Source organism: Symphalangus syndactylus, chromosome 8 (genome assembly GCF_028878055.3).
Source record: "Symphalangus syndactylus isolate Jambi chromosome 8, NHGRI_mSymSyn1-v2.1_pri, whole genome shotgun sequence".
Taxonomy (NCBI): domain Eukaryota; kingdom Metazoa; phylum Chordata; class Mammalia; order Primates; family Hylobatidae; genus Symphalangus; species Symphalangus syndactylus.
In genome coordinates, this window is record NC_072430.2 from 136,252,693 (window position 1) to 136,274,691 (window position 21,999).

Here is a 21,999-nt window from a genome sequence, read left to right on the forward strand (position 1 = left end):
GCAAGATGATGTCTCAAAAAAAAAAAAAAAATACCGGGCCCACATCTGTAATCCCAGCACTTTGGGAAGCTGAGATGGGTGGATCACCTGAGGCCAGGAGTTCGAGACCAGCCTGAGCTGAGGCATGAGAATCGCTTGAACCTGGAAGGCAGAGGTTGCAGTGAGCTGAGATCACGCCACTGCACTCCAACCAAGGCAACAGAGCAAGACTCTATCTCAAAAAAAAAAAAAAAAAAGAAACTGGCCCATTTGGGAAACTGGTAATCATCTCTGTCTCCCAGTGATTTGGAACCTCAGTGTGAGTGACCCCATCTTGACGTTTAGTCCAGTCTGTTGTGGCCTGGTGCAGGAGCCTCATCCGAAGCAGTAGCCTCCTGTAATTTCTATTTAGCAATTGTCTGACACTAAGGAAGAAGGTCATCTGGGATGGGCAGCCACCATTCTCTCCAGGACTCCTTCACAAGCTACAGGCTGTACTCATCGGCCCCTCACACTCCAACAAGACTGGGTTTGCTCTGTGACCTCTGCGGTGGCGGCAGGGTATCTGTGGGGAAAATAAACACTTAGTGAGCAAGGAGCCTGGTGTCAGTAGTGCAGCCAGCCTCAGAGGGTTACGGTGGAGGCTGGCTGGGCGGAGCCAGTAAAAGGAGTGTGAAGGGAAGGCCTGATCCCGGGAGAGGTGGAGGAGGGAGGGAGCCAGCCAGGAGAGGCAGCAGGAGAGAGGACGAGGGCAGAGAGTTTCAGGGAGGGGAATTTTCCATACACTCATGACCATGCTGCTGATGGTGCAGCCCAGTGCTGGCAGCAGCTGTCACCTGCTGGTGTGGTGGAACCGGTTCTAACGGGAAGCCTCTGTCTGCATCCGCCAGCATCATTACCATGCCAGTCATTAGATATATCTTTTTTCTTTTTTAAGGCACAGGATCTCGCTTTGTCACCCGGGCTGGGATGCAATGATGTGATCATAGCTCACTGCAGCCTGGAACCCCTGAGCTTAAGAAACCCTCCTCCTGGGCCTCAGCCTCCCCAGTAGCTGGGACTATGGGTGCGCACCACCATGCCCACCTAATTTTTGTTTTATTTTTTGTAGAGACAGGGTCATACTACGTTGCCCAGGCTGGTCTTGAACTCCTGGGTTCAAGCGATCCTCCCACCTTGGCCTTTTAAAGTTCTGGGATTACAGGCATGAGCCACCATGCCCAGCCCCTCATTCAACATTTTAAATATCCCTCCTGGGTATGAGAGAGTGCTGGAAAGCTTAGTATTGAAGCCAGACAGGGTTCAAATCCCAGATTCAGCTCTTATTAATAGTGTGGCTTTGAGTAAGTCACTTATTCTCTGTGAGGCTCAGCATGCCTGTGTGTAAACTGAGTATACTAGTAGAACAGTACCTACCCAGAGGTGATGGGTGATGAGAAGGATGCTACACGCCCTTTCCTGCCCATAAGCAGTCACTAAATGTTAGCTGATAACCCCTGGAGAAGCACAGACACTACAGACTGAGCCTTCCTCTCCAACCATCTTCTTTTTTTTTTTTTTTTTTTTTTTTTTTGGAGACGGAGTCTCGCTCTGTCACCCAGGCTGGAGTGCAGTGGCGCAGTCTCGGCTCACTGCAAGCTCCGCCTCCCGGGTTCACGCCATTCTCCTGTCTCAGCCTCTCCGAGTAGCTGGGACTACAGGCGCCCGCCACCACGCCCGGCTAATTTTTTTTGTATTTTTAGTAGAGACGGGGTTTCACCGTGGTCTCGATCTCCTGACCTTGTGATCCGCCCGCCTCGGCCTCCCAAAGTGCTGGGATTACAAGCGTGAGCCACCGCGCCCGGCCCTCCAACCATCTTCTTAATGTAGGATTTCTTTTTTTTTGCGGGGGGGATGGATTTTCACCCTTATTGCCCAGGCTGGAGTGCAATGGTGCAATCTTGGCTCACCACAACCTCCGCCTCCGGGGTTCAAGTGATACTCCTGCCTCAGCCTCCCGAGTAGCTGGGATTACAGGCATGCGCCACCACGCCCAGCTAATTTTGTATTTTTAGTAGAGACGGGATTTCTCCACGTTGGTCAGACTGGTCTCAAACTCCTGACCTCAGATGATCTGCCCGCCTCAGCCTCCCAAAGTGCTGGGATTACAGGCGTGAGCCACCGCGCCCAGCTAAGCACAAGTAGGTGTATCTGGGGTTATCCTTCTCCAAGAAACACTCAGAGGTCTGCAGACCTTTTGTTATTCTCTGCCCTTCTAGCCCTGATGAGCAAGGAGAAGATAGAGATTTTTGCCCTACATCAAAAGGGTTAAACCCACAGCCACAAATGGAGCTGCCCAGGCCCTTGGCTTTTGCTTATACCTACTCACCACTGCTGGGAAACTGATTCCCTGCAGGAACACTGACTAAATTGGGGGTGTTTTTTTGTTGTTGTTTGTTGTTGTTGTTGTTTTATTTGTTTTGAAACGGAGTACGCTTTTGCCCAGGCTGGAGCGCAATGGTGTGATCTCGGCTCACTGCAACCTCTACTCCCTGGGTTCAAGCAATTCTTCTGCCTCAGCTTCCCCAGTAGCTGGGATTACAGGTGCCCGCCGCCACGCCCGGCTACTTTTTGCATTTTTAGTAGAGATGGGGTTTCACCATGTTGGCCAGGCTGGTCTTTAACTCCTGACCTCAAGTGATCCCCCCGCCTCAGCCTCCCAGAGTGCTGGGATTACAGAAGTGAGCCACCATGCCCAGCCTAAATTGGGGCCTTGAGGCACCAGTGTAGACAGAGAGGTGCTGGGAGGGGTCCCTTATAAACACTGTTCTAAATAAACATCTGCGTCCCTTCTCATTTGTCAAAGTCACAGCTCTCACTCCCCCTGTGGCCCTGTGGCTGTACTTCCCCTGTACACACGCCTCCAGCCCTTTCAAGAACATTTGTCGTTTTTTTCCCTATGTACCTGCAAAGTTGGCAACAAACTGTCCCATAGAATTAGCCCACTTGGAAGTCTGCTCCAGAAGCTCAAGGCCCTTGCTCTACGGGGACCTGTGACATCACCAGTGGCCACAGTCCCTTGTGACCTCACCACTTGGACAACTCAGCCCAGCTGGGTTGCAGCCACTCCCTCCAACAGCCACAAGCAGCAAAGGGCATAGATGACCACAGGAGAGCCCTCAGGGGAGGCCGGCTCCACCAGCAGCCCCACACATGGCACTCTCGGGGTACCCCCTGGGCAACGTGGCTGACAGCAGGTCTAAGGACAGCCCAGCAGGAGAGCCCCAAGGTCAGGTCCCACTCACAGCAGATGTCTTGGCAGTGAGCAGCTCTGTCGCATCCACCGACTGGCAGGATACAGATCAGGCCTCCTTCAAGACGGCCACCCCCGGGGCCATATCAACATCTGGAGACAAAGACAAGGGTGCAGTTGTTCCAGAACACGGCCAGAAGACACCTAGAAAAATCACATCTCTGCTTCCCAGCCAAAACCCAAGTCCCCTGCAAATGTCTATGAGCCTTCAGAATCCAACGTGGGACAAGCAGGTTCAAGACGCAAGGACAAGTCAGAGTCTAGTGGTTTTCCCAAGTCACCTCCTGGGTAAGGACAAGATGTCACAAATGGCGAGTGTTCCTGAGAGAGAGCCGGAGTCAGCTCCCTCTGCCCCGAGTGCTGAGCTACAGTCCACCCAGCACATGGAGGCTCAGCCCGTCGAGAGTGATGCTGACCACGTCACAGCAGGTGCCAATGGCCAGCATGGCCCTCAGGCTGCCAGCACCACCAAGGCTGCTGAGGAGAAAGCTGAGCATCCAAAGGCCCCACACCCTGAAGCTGAAGCTTTGCCATCCGATGAGTCCCCAGTGGCAATGGGGGCAAATGTGGTGGACAGCTTAGGAGACCTGCAGGCTTGGTTCTTCCCTCCACCTCCAGCAGGCAGTGTGTCCCTGTCGCCCGGCCCCCACGAGGTGGCCCTGGGGAGGAGGCCCCTGGACCCCAGCCTGTACATGGCCAGTGAGGAGAACGGCTACATGCACTCCATGACCAGCCTGCTGGACAGGGGCGAGGGCTCCATCAGTTCCCTGGCAGACATCCTGGTGTGGTCCCAGACCACCATGGGCATGGCCATAGCCACGGGCTTCTTGGATTCCGGCCACAGCACCGTGGCAGACTTGCTGCACAGCTCAGGGCCCAGCTTGCGCTCAGTCCCCAGCCTGCTGGGAAGCGTCAGCTCGGCCTTCTCCTCCGGGCTGGTGTCAGGGACCAGCTCAGCCCTGCGCACCATCACCCATGTGCTGGAGACAGTGGAGCAGAGGACTGTGGAGGGCATCCGCTCGGCCATGCGCTTCCTGACCAGCCACCTCACCCCACGCCGGGCCCAGGCTGACCCCAGCTATGATTAGAGCCCTGCACAGGGACCCCTGAAGGGCTGGTTCAGTGGCCTCCAGAGATCCCTGGGACCCTCACGCCCTGCTCCCTTGCCCATTCTTGCTCTGGACGGTTCCCCCAGCCTATGCAATAAATCACCAGCGAGCATTTACTTCTAAGCACCAGCCTCCTCCCTTGCGGTGCAGTGAGCAACACGGTGACAGGACAGGAGGACTCGGGGTGTGGTGGAAACAACGTCCCCTGAGGGTTTCTCAGGTTGTCCCATTCAGGGGCTGGGGGCAAATGTGCAGACAGAGAAGAGCCTGGGCAGAGCTGGAGGCAGTGTGGCGAGGGGTGTCTCAGACCTGCAAAAACCCATCCCTACTGAACCTCCACCCAGGTAAGCTCCCGAGGAGCCTTCCCTGGGGCCTAGGCTGGCCTGGCAAGCTCAGGCTGAGAGGCAGAAGAGGCAGTGCAGCTGACAGTGCTGAGTCAAACCATGTGGGTTCAAACCCCAGCGCCAGCACTTGCCCTGGGCAAATCACGTCACTCTCAGCCTACTTAGCTGTAGAAAGGAGAGAATAAATCCATACCATGACTCTGTTATAAGACAGAAGGGGAAGCGATGCAGGCCATAATGCATGGTGTCTGGCACTTGATAAGCCCACACATGGTGGCTGCCATTATCATTATCCTCCGGTGAGCTGGGGGTGCAGAGGGAGCAGGAGTCTAACCTTGTCCTGGTTTGCCTCAGACTAACGGGGTTTCTGGGTTGTAGGACTTTCATATTTAAAACCGGAAAACCCCAGGCAAACTAGGATGAGTTGCTCACCTTAGACCCAGGTCTCTACGTGGTATTTACTCTTGTCTGTGAAGATATGCATCTGGGAAAGCATTAGCAAGGCCCGGCCTTGAGTGCAGCGATGGGGCAGCCATCTGCTTTGGAAGCTGTCAGCCCATCCTCTGGCTAGACCCTGTGGAGCACCTGGTGGTGTGACCTGGTGAATGATGCCCTGGCTGGATGTCCGCTCCAGCTCCACCCTTAGCCAAGTGCCCTCAGCAGCTCTCACTCGCATGCCTTCATGTGCGGCCCTGGCCACGGATGGTTCACTCGTCCTTCCTGGTTCCCAGCAGTCTCCAAATGGGAGCCCTGGGGCCGCAGCCAGCCAACTGATGGGTTGTTTGACCTACATAGTGCTTCTCAAATTGTAAACTAATCGCTAGCATTTAAAAAATAGATTTTATGGCCGGGCAGGGTGGCTCATATCTGTAATCCCAACACTTTGGGAGGCTGAAGTGGGTGGATCACCTGAGCTCAGGAGTTCAAGACCAGCCTGGCCAACATGGTGAAACCTGCTCTCTACTAAAAATACAAAAAAATTAACTGGACATAGTGGTGGACGCCTGTAATCCCAACTACTCGGGAGGCTGAGGCAGGAGAATTGCTTGAACCTGGGAGGCGGAGGTTGGAGTGAACCAAGATCACACCACTGCACTACAGCCTAGGTGACAAGATATCAAAAAAAAAAAAAAGCCTTCCTCCCCTCCCTCCCTCCCTGCCTCCCTCCCTTCCTTCCTTCCTTCCTTTTTTCTTTCTTTTCTTCCCTCTGTGGCCCAGGCTGGAATCTAGTCGGCTCCCTGCAGACTCCCTGCCCCCGGCCTGCGGGCTCCCTGGGATTGCCGGTGCGCGCCACCACCGCTGCCTGCTTTTTCTCCTTTGACTGGAGGCGCGGTTTCGCCATGTTGGCCAGGCTGGTCTCCAGCTCCTGACCCCGAGTGCTCTGCCTGCCTCGGCCTCCCGAGGTGCTGGGACTGCAGACAGAGTCTCGCTCACTCGGTGCTCGGTATTGCCAGGCTGGAGTGCGGTGGCTTGGTCCTGGCTCGCTGCAGCCTCCGCCTCCCAGCCGCCTGCCTTGGCCTCCCAGGGTGCTGGGATTGCAGCCTCTGCCAGGCCGCCGCCCCGTCTGGGAGGTGGGGAGCGTCTCTGCCTGGCCGCCCATCATCTGGGATGTGAGGAGCGCCTCTGCCCGGCCGCCCCGTCTGGGAGGTCTACCACGGAGGCCAGAAGCAATGTGGGGGCTGGACGTGGTGGCTCACGCCTATAGTCCCAGCACTCTGGGAGGCCGAAGCGGGTTGATCACTTGAGGCTAGGAGTTCGAGACCAGCCTGGCCAACATGGCAAAACATATGAAAAATACAACAGACAAACCAGCAAACCAACCCAGCGACAACAAAACAGGTCTACCCTGGAGTTATATTCTAATTTTTTCTATTTTCCTCCCTTTCTGATCCTTTATCCCACTTTCTTTTTCTTCCTCTTCCTTCTCCTTCTTCTTTGTCAAATAGAGGATTGAGTTATTATCATTGATCCATACAAAGTCCCTCTCTCATTTATTTTCTTTAATTCCCACTCCCCATTTCTATTCCCCGTCTTCCCATGTGCAACCCTCCTAATATGTTTGATATGCATCCTTTTGTTTGTATGTATTTTTAGAAAATGTTTATTGTTTTGTGTGCAAAAAAAATTAATAAAAAAAGATTTTGCATTAAAATCTGGATTTCTGCTTCTCTGGGAAAATCTAGGGCCCTCATTTCTTCAGGACCCCAGGCAGCAGAACTGCCTGCTTTAGGGTGTATGTGCTCACTGTCCACCACAGCCCACCTGGCCTGCATCAGTGACCCATGTCACCAGCCCCGCCCCACCCTGCAGAAGGCTCACATGAGGAACGGTGATGCCAGGCCCCAAGGTGGATGCAAAGATGAGCCTGGTGTGCATACCTGCTTCCCTCCAGGAGCTGCCACTTTTTTTCTTTTTTTGGATGGAGTCTCGCTCTGTTACCCAGGCTGGAGTGCAGTGGGATGCCATCTTGGCTCACTGCAACCTACATCTCCCAGGTTCAAGCAATTCTTCTGCCTCAGCCTCCTGAGTAGCTGGGATTACAGGCATGCACCACCATGCCTGGCTAATTTTTGTATTTTTAGGAGAGACAGAGTTTTGCCATGTTGGCCAGGCTGGTCTCAAACCCCTGACCTCAGGTGATCTGCCTGCCTCAGACTCCCAAAGAGCTGGGATTACAGGCATGAACCACCGCACCCGGCCTCACTCATGCTTTCAATAAATTTTTTTTCTTTTCTTTTTTCTTTTTTTTTTTTTTAGATGGAGTCTTGCTCTGTCACCCAGGCTGGAGTGCAGTGGCGCAATCTCGTCTCACTGCAACCTCTGCCTCCTGGGTTCAAGTGATTCGCCTGTCTCAGCCTCCTGAGTTGCTGGGATTACAGGCACGCACCACCACGCCCAGCTAATTTTTGTATTTTTAGTACAGTCGGGGTTTCACCATGTTGGCCACACTGGTCTCGAACTTCTGACCTCAGGTAATCCGCCCTCCTCAGTCTCCCAAAATGCGGGGATTACAGGCGTGAGCCACCGCACCTGGCCTCAACAAATATTTTTTGAACATCCACTATGTGCCCGGCACTGCTAGACACTGAGACCACGAGGGTGAAGCAGCCATCAGAAGGAACAGAAACCCTAACTCAAACCCGATGAAGCAAAGAGATGAGTCAACCAGCACAACAGCCAGGTGTGGCCGGGCCAGGCCAGGGCCAGGGCTCACCCTGGTCGTCAGGGCTCTGCCGTTCCGGCTCGGCTCCCCGGGGCTGGCCCCCTCCATGCTCAGGCGGCTCAGTCACCTTCCGAGAAAAGAGAAGCTTGTTCCCACTGGCTCTGGCAAGAGAGTTGGGGGAGGACGCTGCCAGGCCTGGCTTGGTGCCTGTGCCCTCCCCTGAACCAATCACTGAGGCCACAGGAATGAAATCCCTCATCACCTGGCCTGGGGCCAGGGTCAGACCAGAATTGGGGCCTTCCTAGGGGAAGGGATGCTGGGCCCACCACCAGCAGAGTGGTAGTGAGCGTGTCCTTTGGGTCCAGCTGTCTTGAATCCTGACTCTCCCTCCCACAAACTGTGTCACCTTCATCTTTCCATGCTGTTTTCTCATCTACAAAGTGATAATAGTACCTTTGCATAGGACTGTTGTGAGGATTAAATGAGTTAATGTGTCAAGTGCCTAGAACAGTGCCTGGCATGTAGTCAAGTGCTATGTGGTCCTGATGATTACTGCAGACGGGCCTGCGCAGCTGTGTGCCAGCGCATTCATGACTTCATTACAAGGGGAGTGAACATGGGGGTGCAGCAGCTGCACATTGGCAGTTACCTGAGCTGGGTCTTTGCTGTTGGAGACAGAAGGGCAAAGGCCTGGCAGTGTGGTGATGGTGCCACCTTCGTGCAGGAGGGTGATGGGGATGGGGGCTGCTCTATGAGGAGATGGTCCAGAACTGTGGAACTCAGGCTGGCAGGGAGGGGTGGCAAAGCAAAGGGAAAGGAGACATTGCAGGTGACCAGCTGGATTGAGGGGCCAGGAAAGCATGATTCCTGGGTGGTTTGGGCCTGGGCAGTTAGGAGACTTGAGGTGTCCCTGGCGGGTGGTGGGACATGAGCAAAGGGTTAGCGGAGGCTGGTGGGAAAGGACTGGATCATGTGTTTGTATTTTTGTTTGCTTTGGGTGTTTGTTTGCTTTGTTTTTGTTTTTGTTTTTATAGTTTTTTCTCACTATGTTGCCCAGGCTGGTATCAAACTCCTGGACTCAAGCAATCCTCCTGCCTTGGCCTCCCAAAGTGCTGGGTTACAGGCATGAGCCACTGTCCCAGGCATGTTTGCTTTTAGAAATATTGAGTTTCAGCCAGGCACGGTGCTGTAATCCCAGCACTTTGGGAGGCCGAGGTGGGTGGATCACCTGAGGTCAGGAGTTTGAGACCAGCCTGGCCAACATGGTGAAACCCTGTCTCTACTAAAAATACAAAAAATTAGCCGGGTGTGGTGGTGGGAACCTGTAATCCCAGCCACTCAGGAAGCTGAGGCAGGAGAATCGCTTGAACCCAGGAGGCAGAAGTTGCAGTGAGCCAAGATTGCACCATTGCACTCCAGCCTGGACAACAAGAGCAAAACTCCATCTCAAAAGAAAAAGAAAAGTGGCAAGCTAGCACACTTTTTCCCATCAAAGTGTTTATGAGGGGCTCGTATTAACACCTAGAGGTCACTGCTACTCCACAAGGACAGAGCTCATGCCCAGAACAGGGAAAAGTTATGAAGTCCCACTGGAACCACACAACTCTGCCTTGCATTGCATTCTGCAGGGCCAAGTTCCCAGTCCCCCAGGGGGCTGTGACAGCCACGCCACATTGCTTTGAGTCTCCAGGGCCCCACCACTGGCCAACTCACTCTGTGCTGCCTTGAAACCCACTCAGTCCAGTGTCTGCTGGACGCACCTTCCCTGCTAGCTCTTCTTGATCCTCCCCTCCTTGCTGTGGGGTAAACAATTGTGTTGGCAAACCCATCCGGCAACACACGGGGACCCCCAGGGATCCAAGTACTATATCATACCTGGGGAGGCGGTCAGGGCTGCATGCTCAGGGCCGGGGTGTCCAATACAGAAAGAAAGGGTGCGCTCCAGCTCAGGATGGACAGCTGAGGAAGACATTGTAGAGTGAGAAAGCGAAAGCCCAGAGACAGGAGCTTGAGGAAAGGTCCCATTCCACAGGCAAGAGAAGAAGAGGAAGCAGTTCCTAAAACAAAACACAGGAGCAGGCGGCAAGTGGGGGTGATCCGGCCCATCATGGGGACCTGGGCTTGAAGGCATAGGGGACCACCCCCAAAATATGCCACTTTGGCATAAGGATGATTTGAGCTGAAGGCAATTGAGAAAAAGCAGACAGGATGAGCTTTCTGCCCTTTCCCTTTCTGCCGGAAAAACAGGGTGTACATTTCCTTGTGAAGCTCCCTCACCTTGTCCATACCAGGAAGGGAAGAACGGCCTTATCACTGGAGAGACAGATGGCACTAACAAGCATCTACACAGACAAGCCTTACCAAATAGCCCTATCTACCATAGTGTCCCCCATATGTTTACCTTCCCACAGCTTACCACCCCTAAAAAGTCCAGAAGCCACTTTCCTTTGCCTTGTCACTTCTCTACAAATTTATCATCCTTTGTTAGTATGGTATAAAGCCACCAAGTCTGCTTTGTGGCATTTCTCTTCTATGAAGCACCACCACCTCCCCCATGCCAGGTAACACTTTTAACATTAGGGAGTCATGCTGAGCCTATTCTGGGGTCCACCCGATTTGAAAAACAAAAAAAACAAAACTTTTAACATCAAATAAAACGTGTATGTCTTTTATCTGTCTGTTTTTGTTTGTTTTTGTTTTTGTTGTTTTGAGACAGAGTCTCACTCTGTTGTCCAGGCTGGAGTGCAATAGCACAGTCTTGGCTCACTGCAACCTCCATCTTCCAGGTTCAAGCAAGTCTCCTGCCTCACCCTCCCAAGTAGCTGGGATTACAGGCATGTACCACTATACCTGGCTCATTTTTGTATTTTTAGTAGAGACGGAGTTTCACCATGTCCGGCAGGCTGGTCTTGAACTCCTGACCTCAAGTGATTGGCCTGCCTTGGCCTCCCAAAGTGCTGGGATTCCAGGCATGAGCCACCACACACAGCCCTTTTCTCCTGTTAATCTGTCATTTGTCCAATTATTTTGCAGGCCCAGCTACTGAACCTAAGAGGGTAGGGAATACTTTTTCCTCCCCTACAAAGGCCCCATGTGGTCCACTGCATTCAATGGATGAAAACTGAATAAGTGGGGAGCACTATTAACTGTTGAGGAGAAGCAGTTAATAGAGACAGAAGGAGGGGATAAAGAATGAGCAATAGAATAAAAAGATGGCTGTGCTAGGCGCGGTGGCTCACGCCTGTAATCCCAGCACTTTGGGAGGCCGAGGCAAGTGGATCACAAGGTCAGGAGATCGAGACCATCCTGGCTAACATGGTGAAACCCTGTCTCTACTAAAACATACAAAAAATTAGCCGGGCGTAGTGGCGGGTTCCTGTAGTCCCAGCTATTCTAGAGGCTGAGGCAGGAGAATGGCATGAACCTGGGAGGCGGAGCTTGCAGTGAGCCGAGATCGTGCCACAGCACTCCAGCCTGGGCCACAGAGCAAGACTCCATCTCAAAAAAAAAAAAAAAAAGATGGCTGTGTGTAGGGTCGGTGTTGAGAAGTGAGGTATGATATGACAAAGCTATAAATTCAGCCCTACAAAGCCTGGCATTTCCTCACTCAACAGATCAGGGAACCTGGTTTTCAGTGCCTTCTTGTTTATATGTTAGGGTTAACGTTTGACAACAATCAGCATTTCTCTAGGATCAATAGCCGTCTTTTTGGTGTGTTCTGCCAAGAGACATTGGCCAAGTAAGCTGAGGTCTGCACCAGCCAATAGGCATGGAGGCTGGACCAGGAGCCAGCAGGACAGGCACAGTGTCCTAACACCTGAGCCCAACAGGGGAGGGGCTAAGGGGAGGGCACCAACAAGTCCTAGCAGACATCAGAAGGGACCCCCAGCCTATCCAGCCTCCACCCCAAGGTTGGACTGTCCTGACCCCCTCAAAGAAGGCCTTGCTCCTCCAGCCGCTGGGAGCACTGTCGTTGGATAGGCTTCAGCCTCAGCTCCTGCAGAGAGCACCTCACCCAAGGTGGTGAGGTCCCAGGTGGCCTAATCCCCACACTGGTCTGTGCAGGGGTCTGAGGTCTGACCATCCTGACCCAGCTTGGGATAACCGCAGCTCCAGAGCTCCCTCGGGGCTGGCTGGGGCTGTCATTGAGCCCGCACTACAGGCTCGGCCTCTCCCTCTCCAACTCTGTCTTCATTCTGCTCCTCTTCACAGGGCGTGATCCCAAATAAACATCCTGTGCACCAAACCCTGACTCAGAGCCTGCGTTCTGGGGAACCCAAGATATCACCGTAGGCTGCTAATTTCTCCCATCTGAGATGTGTTGCAGTGGGGGAGTTTCAAAACACAGAAAAACTTCAAAGATTTTTTTTTAATGTCTCTCTTTTTTTAAAGTTAAAAATTTGAGGCAACCTTGAGAATGGTAAAGAAACCAAATCTTTGTCAGTGTTTGTACTTGCTTTGTAAGGATTTTTTTTTTTTTTTAAATCTTGTCAACACACCTCTGCTGGCAGGAATGTAGGAAAATATTTCTGCTTAGTCTGTGGGCCCGTGGCTAATTGGTTAAAATTCCTATGCGACTGTAGTCCAGGTTATAGGTTTGGCGGGGTGAGGTATAGCTTCTATCAGGGAAAAGAGTGTCTCCAAAACAAAGTTCACACATAGGACAGTCCCCCAAGGAGGATGTGATAAAGTGTAGAGGTAAACAAAGTACTTAAATACATATTTGACTGTTTAAATGAAAGACCTCCCACGGCTAAGAGGTAGCCCTATTTCCTAGACCGACTTGATCTTGAGCTTCCAGAGTCCCTAAGGACATGGACTGCGCCCTCTGCTGGAGGGAAGGCACCACCGGCCCATACTAGGGGGGCCCAAGGGCACGGTGGCTCAACTTGTAATCCCAGCACTTTGAGGCCAAAGTGGGAAGATCGCTTGAGCCCAGGAGTTCGAGACCACCCTGCGCAACATAGCGAGACACCATGTCTACAAAATAAAAAAAAAAATAGCCAGGTGTGGCAGCACATGCCTGTAATCCTGGCTACTCAAGAGGCTGAGGGGGAGGATCAATTCAGCCCAGGAGGTTGAGGCTATAGTGAGCAATGATCATGTAACTGTACTCCAGCCTGGGCGACAGAATGAGACCCTGTCTCAAAATAATAATAAAATAAAAAATAATTTTTAAACATTTTTTAAAGAAAGGGGCAAAAAGGGCACAAGGAGAGAGGGGCACAGACCCTCCAACCGGAGTGACTGCCAGAGCTGAACAGCACAGCCATGTAACAGTGCTCCAAGACTCAGACCACAGAGGGCCCAGAGTCCTCCAGGAAGGACCCAGACACAGAGCAAAGGTCTTCATGGGTAAAGTCTGGCTGAGGGGTCTCAGGACAGACAAGGCCCACTGACCCTGTGCCTAGAAGCAGGCTGGCCCACCCTGTGGAGTCCTGCACAAGTGGACACTGTGGCCCTTAGTGTCTCCAAACCTGCTTCCTAATCTGCAAAGTGGTTCTTCCATTTGCCTCACAGAGATGCTGTGGTCAATAATGCTTTTTTTTTTTTTTTTTGAGACGGAGTCTCACTCTGTCACCTAGTCTGGAGTGCAATGGTACCATCTCAGCTCACTGCAACCTCCACCCTCCAGGTTCAAGCAATTCTCCCACCTCAGCCTCCCGAGTAGCTGGGATTACAGGCACTGGCCATCATGCCCAGCTAATTTTTGGGTTTTTGTAGAAATGGAGTTTCACCATGTTGGCCAGGCTGGTCTTGAACTTCTGACCTCAGATGATCCACCTGCCTCGGCCTCCCAAAGTGTTGGGATTACAGGCGTGAGCCACTATTCCCGGCAATAATGCATATTTTTCAAAAACAGCATTTAACAGTGGGCATGTGACAAATGTCAGTTTTCCTTTACTGGGATTTTCCACATGATCTGTGTATTGGTGAGGAGCCTCTTAATTGAAAGTGACAGAAACCCAGCATGTAGTAGCTTAGGCACAAACTGGATTAATGGGCTAGGTCAGGAAGGGCTAAGAGGAACTGGCTGTGAGGATGCTGAGTAGGAACTCAGTGCTGCCAGTACTCTGTCCCCATCACTTGCGTCCTCCACCTCCCATGGAGGCTCTTTCTCTCCGCCAGGCTTCTGCTCCTTGCAGGGACCGTGGCTCCTGGAGGCTCCAGGCCCATAGGCTGGTCCTTGATAAACCAGAGAGGAAAAGTCTCAGTTTCCCCTGTTGGATCTGATCAATCCTAGGGGAAAGGACCCTAGTTGGCCCAGCCTGGATCCTGTCAGAGCAGGCTGCTCCCAGAAAGGGGAATGAGGTACCCAAAGCAGCCTGTCCCTTGTGGCTCCCCTAAGTCCCCCACTGCAAGGGGCCCTGTCCTAACCCCCATCCCTCCTATATCTGAAGGTTCCCCAGCAGATAAAAGTTGCCTTTCCCACAAAAATAGGCCAGGACTCCAGATGGGGTCCGATGTTTGCCTAAGGCCACACAGAGCCCACACCTAGGTTCTGGGACCCGGGGTACGCCCACCACAACACACAAACTTGCCTGTGAATGCCCTGCACACAACCAGAACCTTCCTTTAAACATATGCTTTGGAAAGAGCAAGGCACTCAGATCTTTCAATACTCATCCCCCCAACCCCATGGATTAAAATATATTCCTTTGCATCTCTGAATTTTAAATGTCAACCAATGAGGAAACAGAATTCACCTAAAATTTTGCTTTGGCTACTCACCTCCTGTATTTTATTAGTACTTTTCAAAATACAGTCTTTGGGGAGGAAAAACACCTCCCACCAATGGGCTCACCACACTGAACTTGAACAAGGCACTCAGGGTCCTTCAGTAAGAGATGGTTAGGATTACCCCAGCAGCAGATGGGTAAGTCGAGGCACAGCAGGGCAGGGACATGGTGGCCGATTGCCGGTGGCCCCTGCGCAGGTTCTGGGCCTTGTGTCCCAGTCTGGGTTCTGACTTCAGCACTTTATATTCTGCTTCGGTGGGAACAGCCTAAGAACAGAGCCCGCCCAGAAACTTGGAGGTGGTCAGTGCAGACCTCTCTGGCCCCAATGCCCTCCTCACCCAGGGGTGGCCTGGCCTGGCCTGACTGCCCCCAACCCCAGGCAGCGGTGGAGGAAAGGGATGTCACACAGCACAAACGCTGGGGGGGGCCACAGGAGTGGGGAGGGCAACCAGGGATGAAGCAGAGTGGAGTGCGCAGGCCTCGCGTCTCCTCCCCCAGGGCAGGTGGCCAAGCTCAGAGATTTCTTGGGTGATTAGCGGGAGGGGCGCGAAAACGCCCCTTGCTGCCACCTGCTCCTTGTTGCCAGAGCAGGAACCCAGGTTGGGGCTTGGGGAGCAAATGAGGCTGGGACAGAGCACGGGGCAGTCAGATGGGGTGAGGCGAACAAAGGCCTCTCTCTGCGAGAGAAATCCAGACTGGCTGCGGGGCGCACTCAGGCCACAATGGGGCTTTCTCCGGCCACAGGCGGCCCGGCCAGCGAGAGGGCAAGGCAGGGCGTCTGCGCTGCCGCGGGCCAGGCGGCACCGCTTCCGCGAGGGAAGAGCAGCTCCAGTGCCGGGGCCGGAGCCGGGGCCGAGGCTCCGCGGCGGGACCAAGGGCGCGGGTGGTCGGCGCGGCCTGCAAGACCGGCCGAGCAACCCCCAGCCCCAGCCCCCAGCCGAGCCCGGCCCGGCCCAGCCCAGCAGGCCCTGCCCCGCCGTCTCCATGGCGACCGTGACCTCAGCGCCTGGGCGGGGAGGGAGAGGCTGAGCCGGTTGCTACGCGACGGCCCAGTGACGTCAGACAATTGAGTTTGGTTCCCAAGGCAACTGGCCGGGCAGCTGGGCCGGGAACTATTTGTGTCTGTCCCCAGAGGGGCTGCGGAGCCTCCAGGGTCTGGCGCAGCTGAGGAAATGCGCTCCTGGCCCGGGGCAGGCGGGGGCCGGGACACAGAGGCCCTTTCAGCCCCGGGAGGCCGTGGGCCCGGGCGGGGCGGGGCGGCACCCTGCAGGAGGACGCCCGGCCTTCTCCCCACTTCTGCCTGGGAGGCCCCTGGCCCGCCGGGCTTTGTCCTATTTATAAATGTGCTCCTGAGTAAACTCCCTGAAGAAAGGGGCCTCTGTGTGCGGCAGCCCGGCCCACAGCGCCGCCCTCGGCACACAGTAGGCGCTCAGCACGGCCTTCTCATGGGACTGAAGACAAGCACCGATCCTTGGGAGCTGCCAGCCGCCTCCAGCACCCAGAACCCCTGACATCGAGCGCCTGGACACCTGTTCCCGCAGCCCTGTGAGCTGATGGGCTACGTAACCTCTGGGCTGCAATGCTAGAATAAAATGCATGGCCACTTGTTCCAAAACGATGGAGGGGCGGTGTGGGAAACAGGCCCCAGCCCTGTCGACTGAGGGTGAATGCACTAGTGAAAGTGACAATACATGGGTAAACTGAGGCAGGCGGCATCAGCCGTAGAGGAGAGAGGATAAGGTTCCAACCTGGGGTGTAAGAGAAACAAGATGCGACTGGAGCAGAAGGGCCATCAGGTGTGCTAAGATAAAGCAGGGACCTAAATTTTGACCTGCGAGCTGGTCCAGGCCTGCTAGTGGCAGTGGCTCAAGATGTGGGGCGCTGTGACTGGGTCTCAGACCCAGTGATGCCACCTACCCAGGCTTCTCCCAGGCTCCTCCCCCAGTGGCACTCTGTCACTACAGGGTGACATCCAGGCCCCTCACGATCTGTCTCCAGGGAGCCACCACCTCCCCCAGCCCAACAGGCCAAGCACTGACATCCAAACCAACTGCCTGCCCAGGAGCCTGGGCATGCTTTGTCCGTCTGGTCCAGGGAGGCATCTGCCCATCCCTGTGAACAGCAGCGTCTCTCCTCAACAGTCAGTGACTGCCTTCTGACAGCCTGACCAGGGGCTCTGAGCGCGAGAGGCATCTGGCATCTCTGAAAGAGCAGCTCCAGCCCGGCTTCCAGGGCAGGGACTCTCCACTGCCCGATCTGCAGACTCTCCACCACCAGGGCACCTACTGCAGGTGGGAAAAGTCTCAGATCTGTGTCCTCTCCTCTCTGGGTGGAGCAGGCACCGTGATCCCTGTTTCATGCTCAAGGACATTGATGCTCAGGGACTACAGGACTTGTCCAAGGATGCACCCGAGCCCACGTCCCACCTAGGTTCCCCAGTCTCTCCCAGACAATCCCTCAGAAAACAGTCCTGGGCCCAGCAACCAGAGCTGCTGAGCAGGCCCAACTACATAATTTGTGGAGCCCAGTGCAAATTGAAAATTTGAGACCCTTTGTTAAGAAATTATGAAGAGGCTGGCAAGGTGGCTCACATCTGTAGTCCCAGCACTTTGGGAGGCCGAGGCAGGCAGATCACTTGAGTCCTGGAGTTCAAGACCATCCTGGCCAATGTGTCGAAACCCTGTCTCTACTAAAAATACAAAAATTAGCTGGGCATGGTGGCTGGTGCCTGTAATCCCAGCTACTTGGTAGGCGGAGGCAGGGAGAATTGCTTGAACCCAGGAGGCAGAAGTTGCAGTGAGTTGAGATTGTGCCACTGCACTCCAGCTTGGGCAACAGAAGGAGACTCTGTCAAAAGAAAAGAAAAGAAAAAAAAATTATGAAGAGGCTGGGCGTGGTGGTTTATGCCTGAAATCCCAGCACTTTGGGAGGCCGGGGTGGGCGGATCACCTGAGGTCAGGAGTTCGAGACTAGCCTGGCCAACATGGTGAAATCCAGTCTCTACTAAAAATACAAAAATTAGCCAAGTGCGGTGGTGCATGCCTGTAATACCAGCTACTTAGGAGGCTGAGGCAGGAGAATCGCTTTAACCCTAGAGGCGGAGGTTGCAGTGAGCCGACATCGTGCTACTGCACTCCAGCCTGGGCGACAGAGTGAGACTGTGTCTCAAAAAAAAAAAAAAAAAATTAAGGCCGGGCGCGGTGGCTCACGCTTGTAATCCCAGCACTTTGGGAGGCCGAGGCGGGCGGATCACGAGGTCAGATCGAGACCACGGTGAAACCCCGTCTCTACTAAAAATACAAAAAAAATTAGCCGGGCGTGGTGGCGGGCGCCTGTAGTCCCAGCTACTCGGAGAGGCTGAGGCAGGAGAATGGCGTGAACCCGGGAGGCGGAGCTTGCAGTGAGCGGAGATCGCACCACTGCACTCCAGCCTGGGCGACAGAGCGAGACTCCGCCTCAAAAAAAAATTATGAAGGATTTCAAGACAATGTCAGAAGACCATCAAACTAAGGATGGGACCCATGTGACTGCACAGGTCATGTGCTCATGAAGCTGGCCAGGATGGCAAGTCCAGGACACCAAGCCAGCCTCTTTCCTGGGCACCGTGCACCTCTTCCCTTGCTCAAGGCCCATCTGCTGGCCAGTTCCTGGGATTTCTCTGACCCGCCCACTCCACATAGGCTGGACGTCCAGGGTGTCTTCAGAGAGGTCCACTAGATATTAGGGGACGCTGCCCAGTACTTTCCCATCAAAGACCAAGACCACAGAACACTTCCGGAAACGCTTCCAGAAATGCTCAATCCTGCCAGCACTGGAAGTCTGCCTGCCTATTTTCAGCTGAAGAACACTTGCTCTTGAAGAAAATGTAGCAGGGCTGTCTACCTAAGGTGAAACGTACCAGCTGACAGATGAGAATCTGACACTAATCAACATTAAAACAATATATAAGAACAAAAGTCAAGGGCATGTTTGTGGCCTCCTAGAGTCCACATCATGCCCATGATTTGTCTCACTCTGCCCTTGGAGAGCCAGGGGAAGGAACTTCTGCCTTGGCCCACCTGGGTTTGTCCCCACCCTGGAGTCAGGCCATGCCCACTCCCCTTCCAGTCTCTTCTGGGGTCCCTGCGCACCCTATGCTCTCTTCCAGCTTGTCTGAATCCTGCCCTCCAGTCTGAGTGCCACGTGGTGGGCAGCTTGCTGGGCTGCCCGATGCCCCACAGAACTGCAGGGCTGCTGGCCTCAGACAATATGGCCCTCCACTATCAGATCCCTCCAGAGATGGCCTCAACCGGAAGAAATGCCTCTCAAAAGCCCACATCTCCCTTTCTTGGGTTCACTCAATGACTGGTGAGCAGTGGCGTCCTGATGAGTGACGAGGCAGGTGGAAAGATCCAGCCCTCTTGCCCCAGCTCAGGACAATAATACAAGACCCACCGGGTGCAGTGGCTCACGCCTCTAATCCCAGCACTTTGGGAGGCCAAGGCGGGTGGGTCACCTGAGGTCAGGAGTTTGAGACCAGCCTGGCCAACATGGTGAAACTCCATCTCTACTAAAAATACAAAAATTAGCTGGGCGTGGTGGCGTGTGCCTGTAATCCCAGCTACTTGGGAGGCTAAGGCAGGAGAATCGCTTGAAACTAGGAGGCAGAGGTTGTAGTGAGCCGAGATTGTGCCACTGCACTCCAGCCTGGGCGACAGAGTGAGACTCTGTCTCAAATTTAAAAATAATAAAAATAATAATAATAAAATAATAATAAATAATAATACAAGACCATCCCTGCTCCAGAGCTCCCCTTGGGGTCTGCAGGGCCTTCCAAGTTCTCCCTCTGCCCCTCCTGTGCCTTCCCCCAGAGATGCTGACCCCAGGAGCACTCCCTGATGAACCTCCTGCCTGGCAGTCTCCCTCTCAGAGTTGGCTTTCTAGGAAAGCTGACCTGCCTCCACGAAGCTGCGTCTCCCCTACCTGGGGCACCTGTGGGCACCTCCCACCTCTTCAAATGCCCTGCAACAGTCATCCATTCAGCAGATACTTATTGAAGGCCTACTATGCACCAGATGCTGTTCTGGGTGCTGACGGTAAAACAAAATGAAGCAGACACCCCTGACCTCATGGAGCTCAGGCCTGCAGATGAGCAAGCAAAAAGCAACCAAAAATGTAATGCAATGACACTAAACATCATACCACAGAATGATACAACAGAGAATCTGATCGTGGCTGGGGGCACCTGCTTTAGATCAAACTTCCCCTGGGTCAAGGAGGGTCTCTCTAAGGAGCCACGTCTGAATCAGAGGCCAGTTCCTCGATAAGTTGAAAGGCGAACATTAACCAGGCAAGTTCAAAGGCTCTTGGATGGGAAGGAAATTGAGGTGTTGGATTCAAGGGAACAAAAGTAAATTGGAGTGAAGCTGATGACGGGAGATGAGGTGACATGTAGGACCAGAGGGCTGGGGGGTTGGCTCAACGCTTGTAATCCCAGCAGTTTGGGAGGCCAAGGAGGGCAGATCACTTGAGGTCAGGAGTTTGAGACTAGCCTGGCCAACATGGGGAAACCTCATCTCTACTAAAAATACAAAAAAATTTAGCTAGGCATGGTGGTGTGTGCCTGTAGTCCCAGCTACTTGGGAGGCTGAGTCATGAGAATCACTTGAACCTGGGAGGCAGAAGTTAGAGTGGTCCGAGATCATGCCCCTGGGTGACACAGTGAGACTCTGTCTCCAAAAAATAAAAAATAAATAAATAAAGCAGGACCAGAGGATGCAGGGCCTTGAGGAAGAATCTAGCTTTTATTGTGAGGTGGGAGCATCAGACGGTTCTAAGCAGGGCAGTCATGGAATCTTTTTTTTTTTTCTTTTTGAAACGGAGTTTCCTTCTTATTGCCCAGGCTGGAGTGCAATGGCGCGATCTCCGCTCACTGCAACCTCTGCCTCCCAATTCAAGTGATTCTCCTGCCTCAGCCTCCCGAGTAGCTGGGATTACAGGCATACGCCACCATGCCCGGCTAATTTTGTATTTTTAGTAGAGATGGGTTTTCTCCATGTTGGTCAGGCTGGTCTCAAACTCGCAACCTCAGGTGATCCACCTGCCTCGGCCTCCCAAAGTGCTGGGATTACAGGTGTGAGCCACCGCGCCCAGCCTGGAATCTTTACCTGTTTCAAGCCACCACTGACGGTCAGACAGAAAATGAATTCATCACATGAAATACCTGCTGTTCGGCACATGAGCATTTCTGGAAGTGTTCTATGGAATGGCTGTAAGGTTTTGGGTTTTGTTTTTTTCCATTAGTTTTTTTGGTTTTGGGGGTGTTTTTAGAGATAGGGTCTCATGTTGCCCAGGCTGGACTCAAACTCCCGGGTTCAAATGATTCTCCCACCTCAGCCTCCCGAGTAGCTGGGACTACAGGCACGCACCACTGCACGTGGCTGAACATTAGCTTTAACCTGCATTTGTGCAATATCCTGTCTGCTGTTTAGGAGCTGGAGTCCAGCACTTGGACTTGTTTAGATCCCCAACTGCCTTACTCTGGTGTTCAATGAACATTTGATGAGTTGATGCTTCTGTTTTAGCTATGATCTTCTGGGTTTGTTTTGTTTTGTTTTGTTTTTACATAGAATGTTGCCCAGGCTTGAGTGCAGTGGCACAACCTCGGCTCACTACAACCTTTTCCTCCCAGGTTCAGGTGATTCTCCTGCCTCAGCCTCCCAAGTAGCTGGGGCTACAGGTGCCCGCCACCATGCTGGGCTAAGTTTTTTGTATGTTTAGTAGAGACAGGCCTTCACCATGTTGGCCAGGCTGGCCTGGAACTCCTTACCTCAAGTGATCTGCCCGCCTCGGCCTCCCAAAGCGCTGAGATTACAGGCGTGACCCACTGTGCTAGGCCCGATCTTCTGGTTTTGCTTCTCAAAGTGTGGTCCTCAGACCAGTATCCGCACCAGCTGGGAGCTTGTAGGAAATGGAGAATCCTAGGCCCCACCCAGGCCTACTAAATCGGAATCTGCCATTTAACAAGATCCCCAAGAAATCCTAATGAATGGTAAAGTTTAAGAAGCACTTCTAGAGGGCAGAATAACTCAAGGGCCTCAGATAAACCCGTCACAGACAGCAGGAAGGGGGCAGGGGTTAAAAGAGAGGCAGCCCTTAAGCCTAGCTGGGATGGAAGAAGATTTTGATTGGAGGTAAGAGAAGGTACGTTCCAGGCTAAGACAAGGCTGGGAAGGAGGAGGCAAATGTGAGGGTGAAGGGCCAGTGGTCTGAAGCAGCCAGCCCCAGGGGCCATTAAAATGAGGAGGTAGAAATTCCCAGAAAGGCAGGAGAGGCCAGCTGCAGTGGTTCACGCCTGTAATCCCAACACTTTGGGAGGCCGAAGCAGTTGGAT

At 53.4% G+C, this 21,999-nt stretch overlaps 2 protein-coding genes across 2 annotated transcripts; one reads left to right on the top strand and one right to left on the bottom strand.

Annotated features, from left to right (window-relative positions):
* Positions 1–3,083: 3,083 nt before the first annotated feature.
* Positions 3,084–4,503, top strand: TEX44 (testis expressed 44). The gene has a single exon (XM_055290963.2). The coding sequence runs from the start codon at positions 3,172–3,174 to the stop codon at positions 4,357–4,359; it is 1,188 nt and encodes a 395-aa protein (XP_055146938.1). The 5' UTR covers positions 3,084–3,171; the 3' UTR covers positions 4,360–4,503.
* Positions 3,295–15,613, bottom strand: LOC134737427 (uncharacterized). Its single transcript, XM_063645421.1, has 4 exons — positions 15,197–15,613; positions 14,750–14,893; positions 9,763–9,944; positions 3,295–3,364 (listed from the first exon to the last, which is right to left on the bottom strand). Exons 1-3 carry the CDS (start codon positions 15,611–15,613, stop codon positions 9,834–9,836), a joined length of 672 nt encoding a protein of 223 aa, XP_063501491.1. The 3' UTR covers positions 3,295–3,364; positions 9,763–9,833.
* Between the last annotated feature and the right edge of the window lie 6,386 nt (positions 15,614–21,999).

Excerpts from the sequence above, each read along its gene's own strand:
- TEX44 (XM_055290963.2), top strand. The coding sequence starts at position 3,172 with ATGGCACTCTCGGGGTACCCCCTGGGCAACGTGGCTGACAGCAGGTCT.
- LOC134737427 (XM_063645421.1), bottom strand. The coding sequence starts at position 15,613 with ATGGAGACGGCGGGGCAGGGCCTGCTGGGCTGGGCCGGGCCGGGCTCG. Across the intron at positions 14,894-15,196 it reads GCTCTGGCAACAAGGAGCAG|GCTGTTCCCACCGAAGCAGA; the intron begins GTGGCAGCAAGG and ends CTCTGTTCTTAG. Across the intron at positions 9,945-14,749 it reads CTTACCCATCTGCTGCTGGG|GAACTGCTTCCTCTTCTTCT; the intron begins GTAATCCTAACC and ends GTTTTGTTTTAG.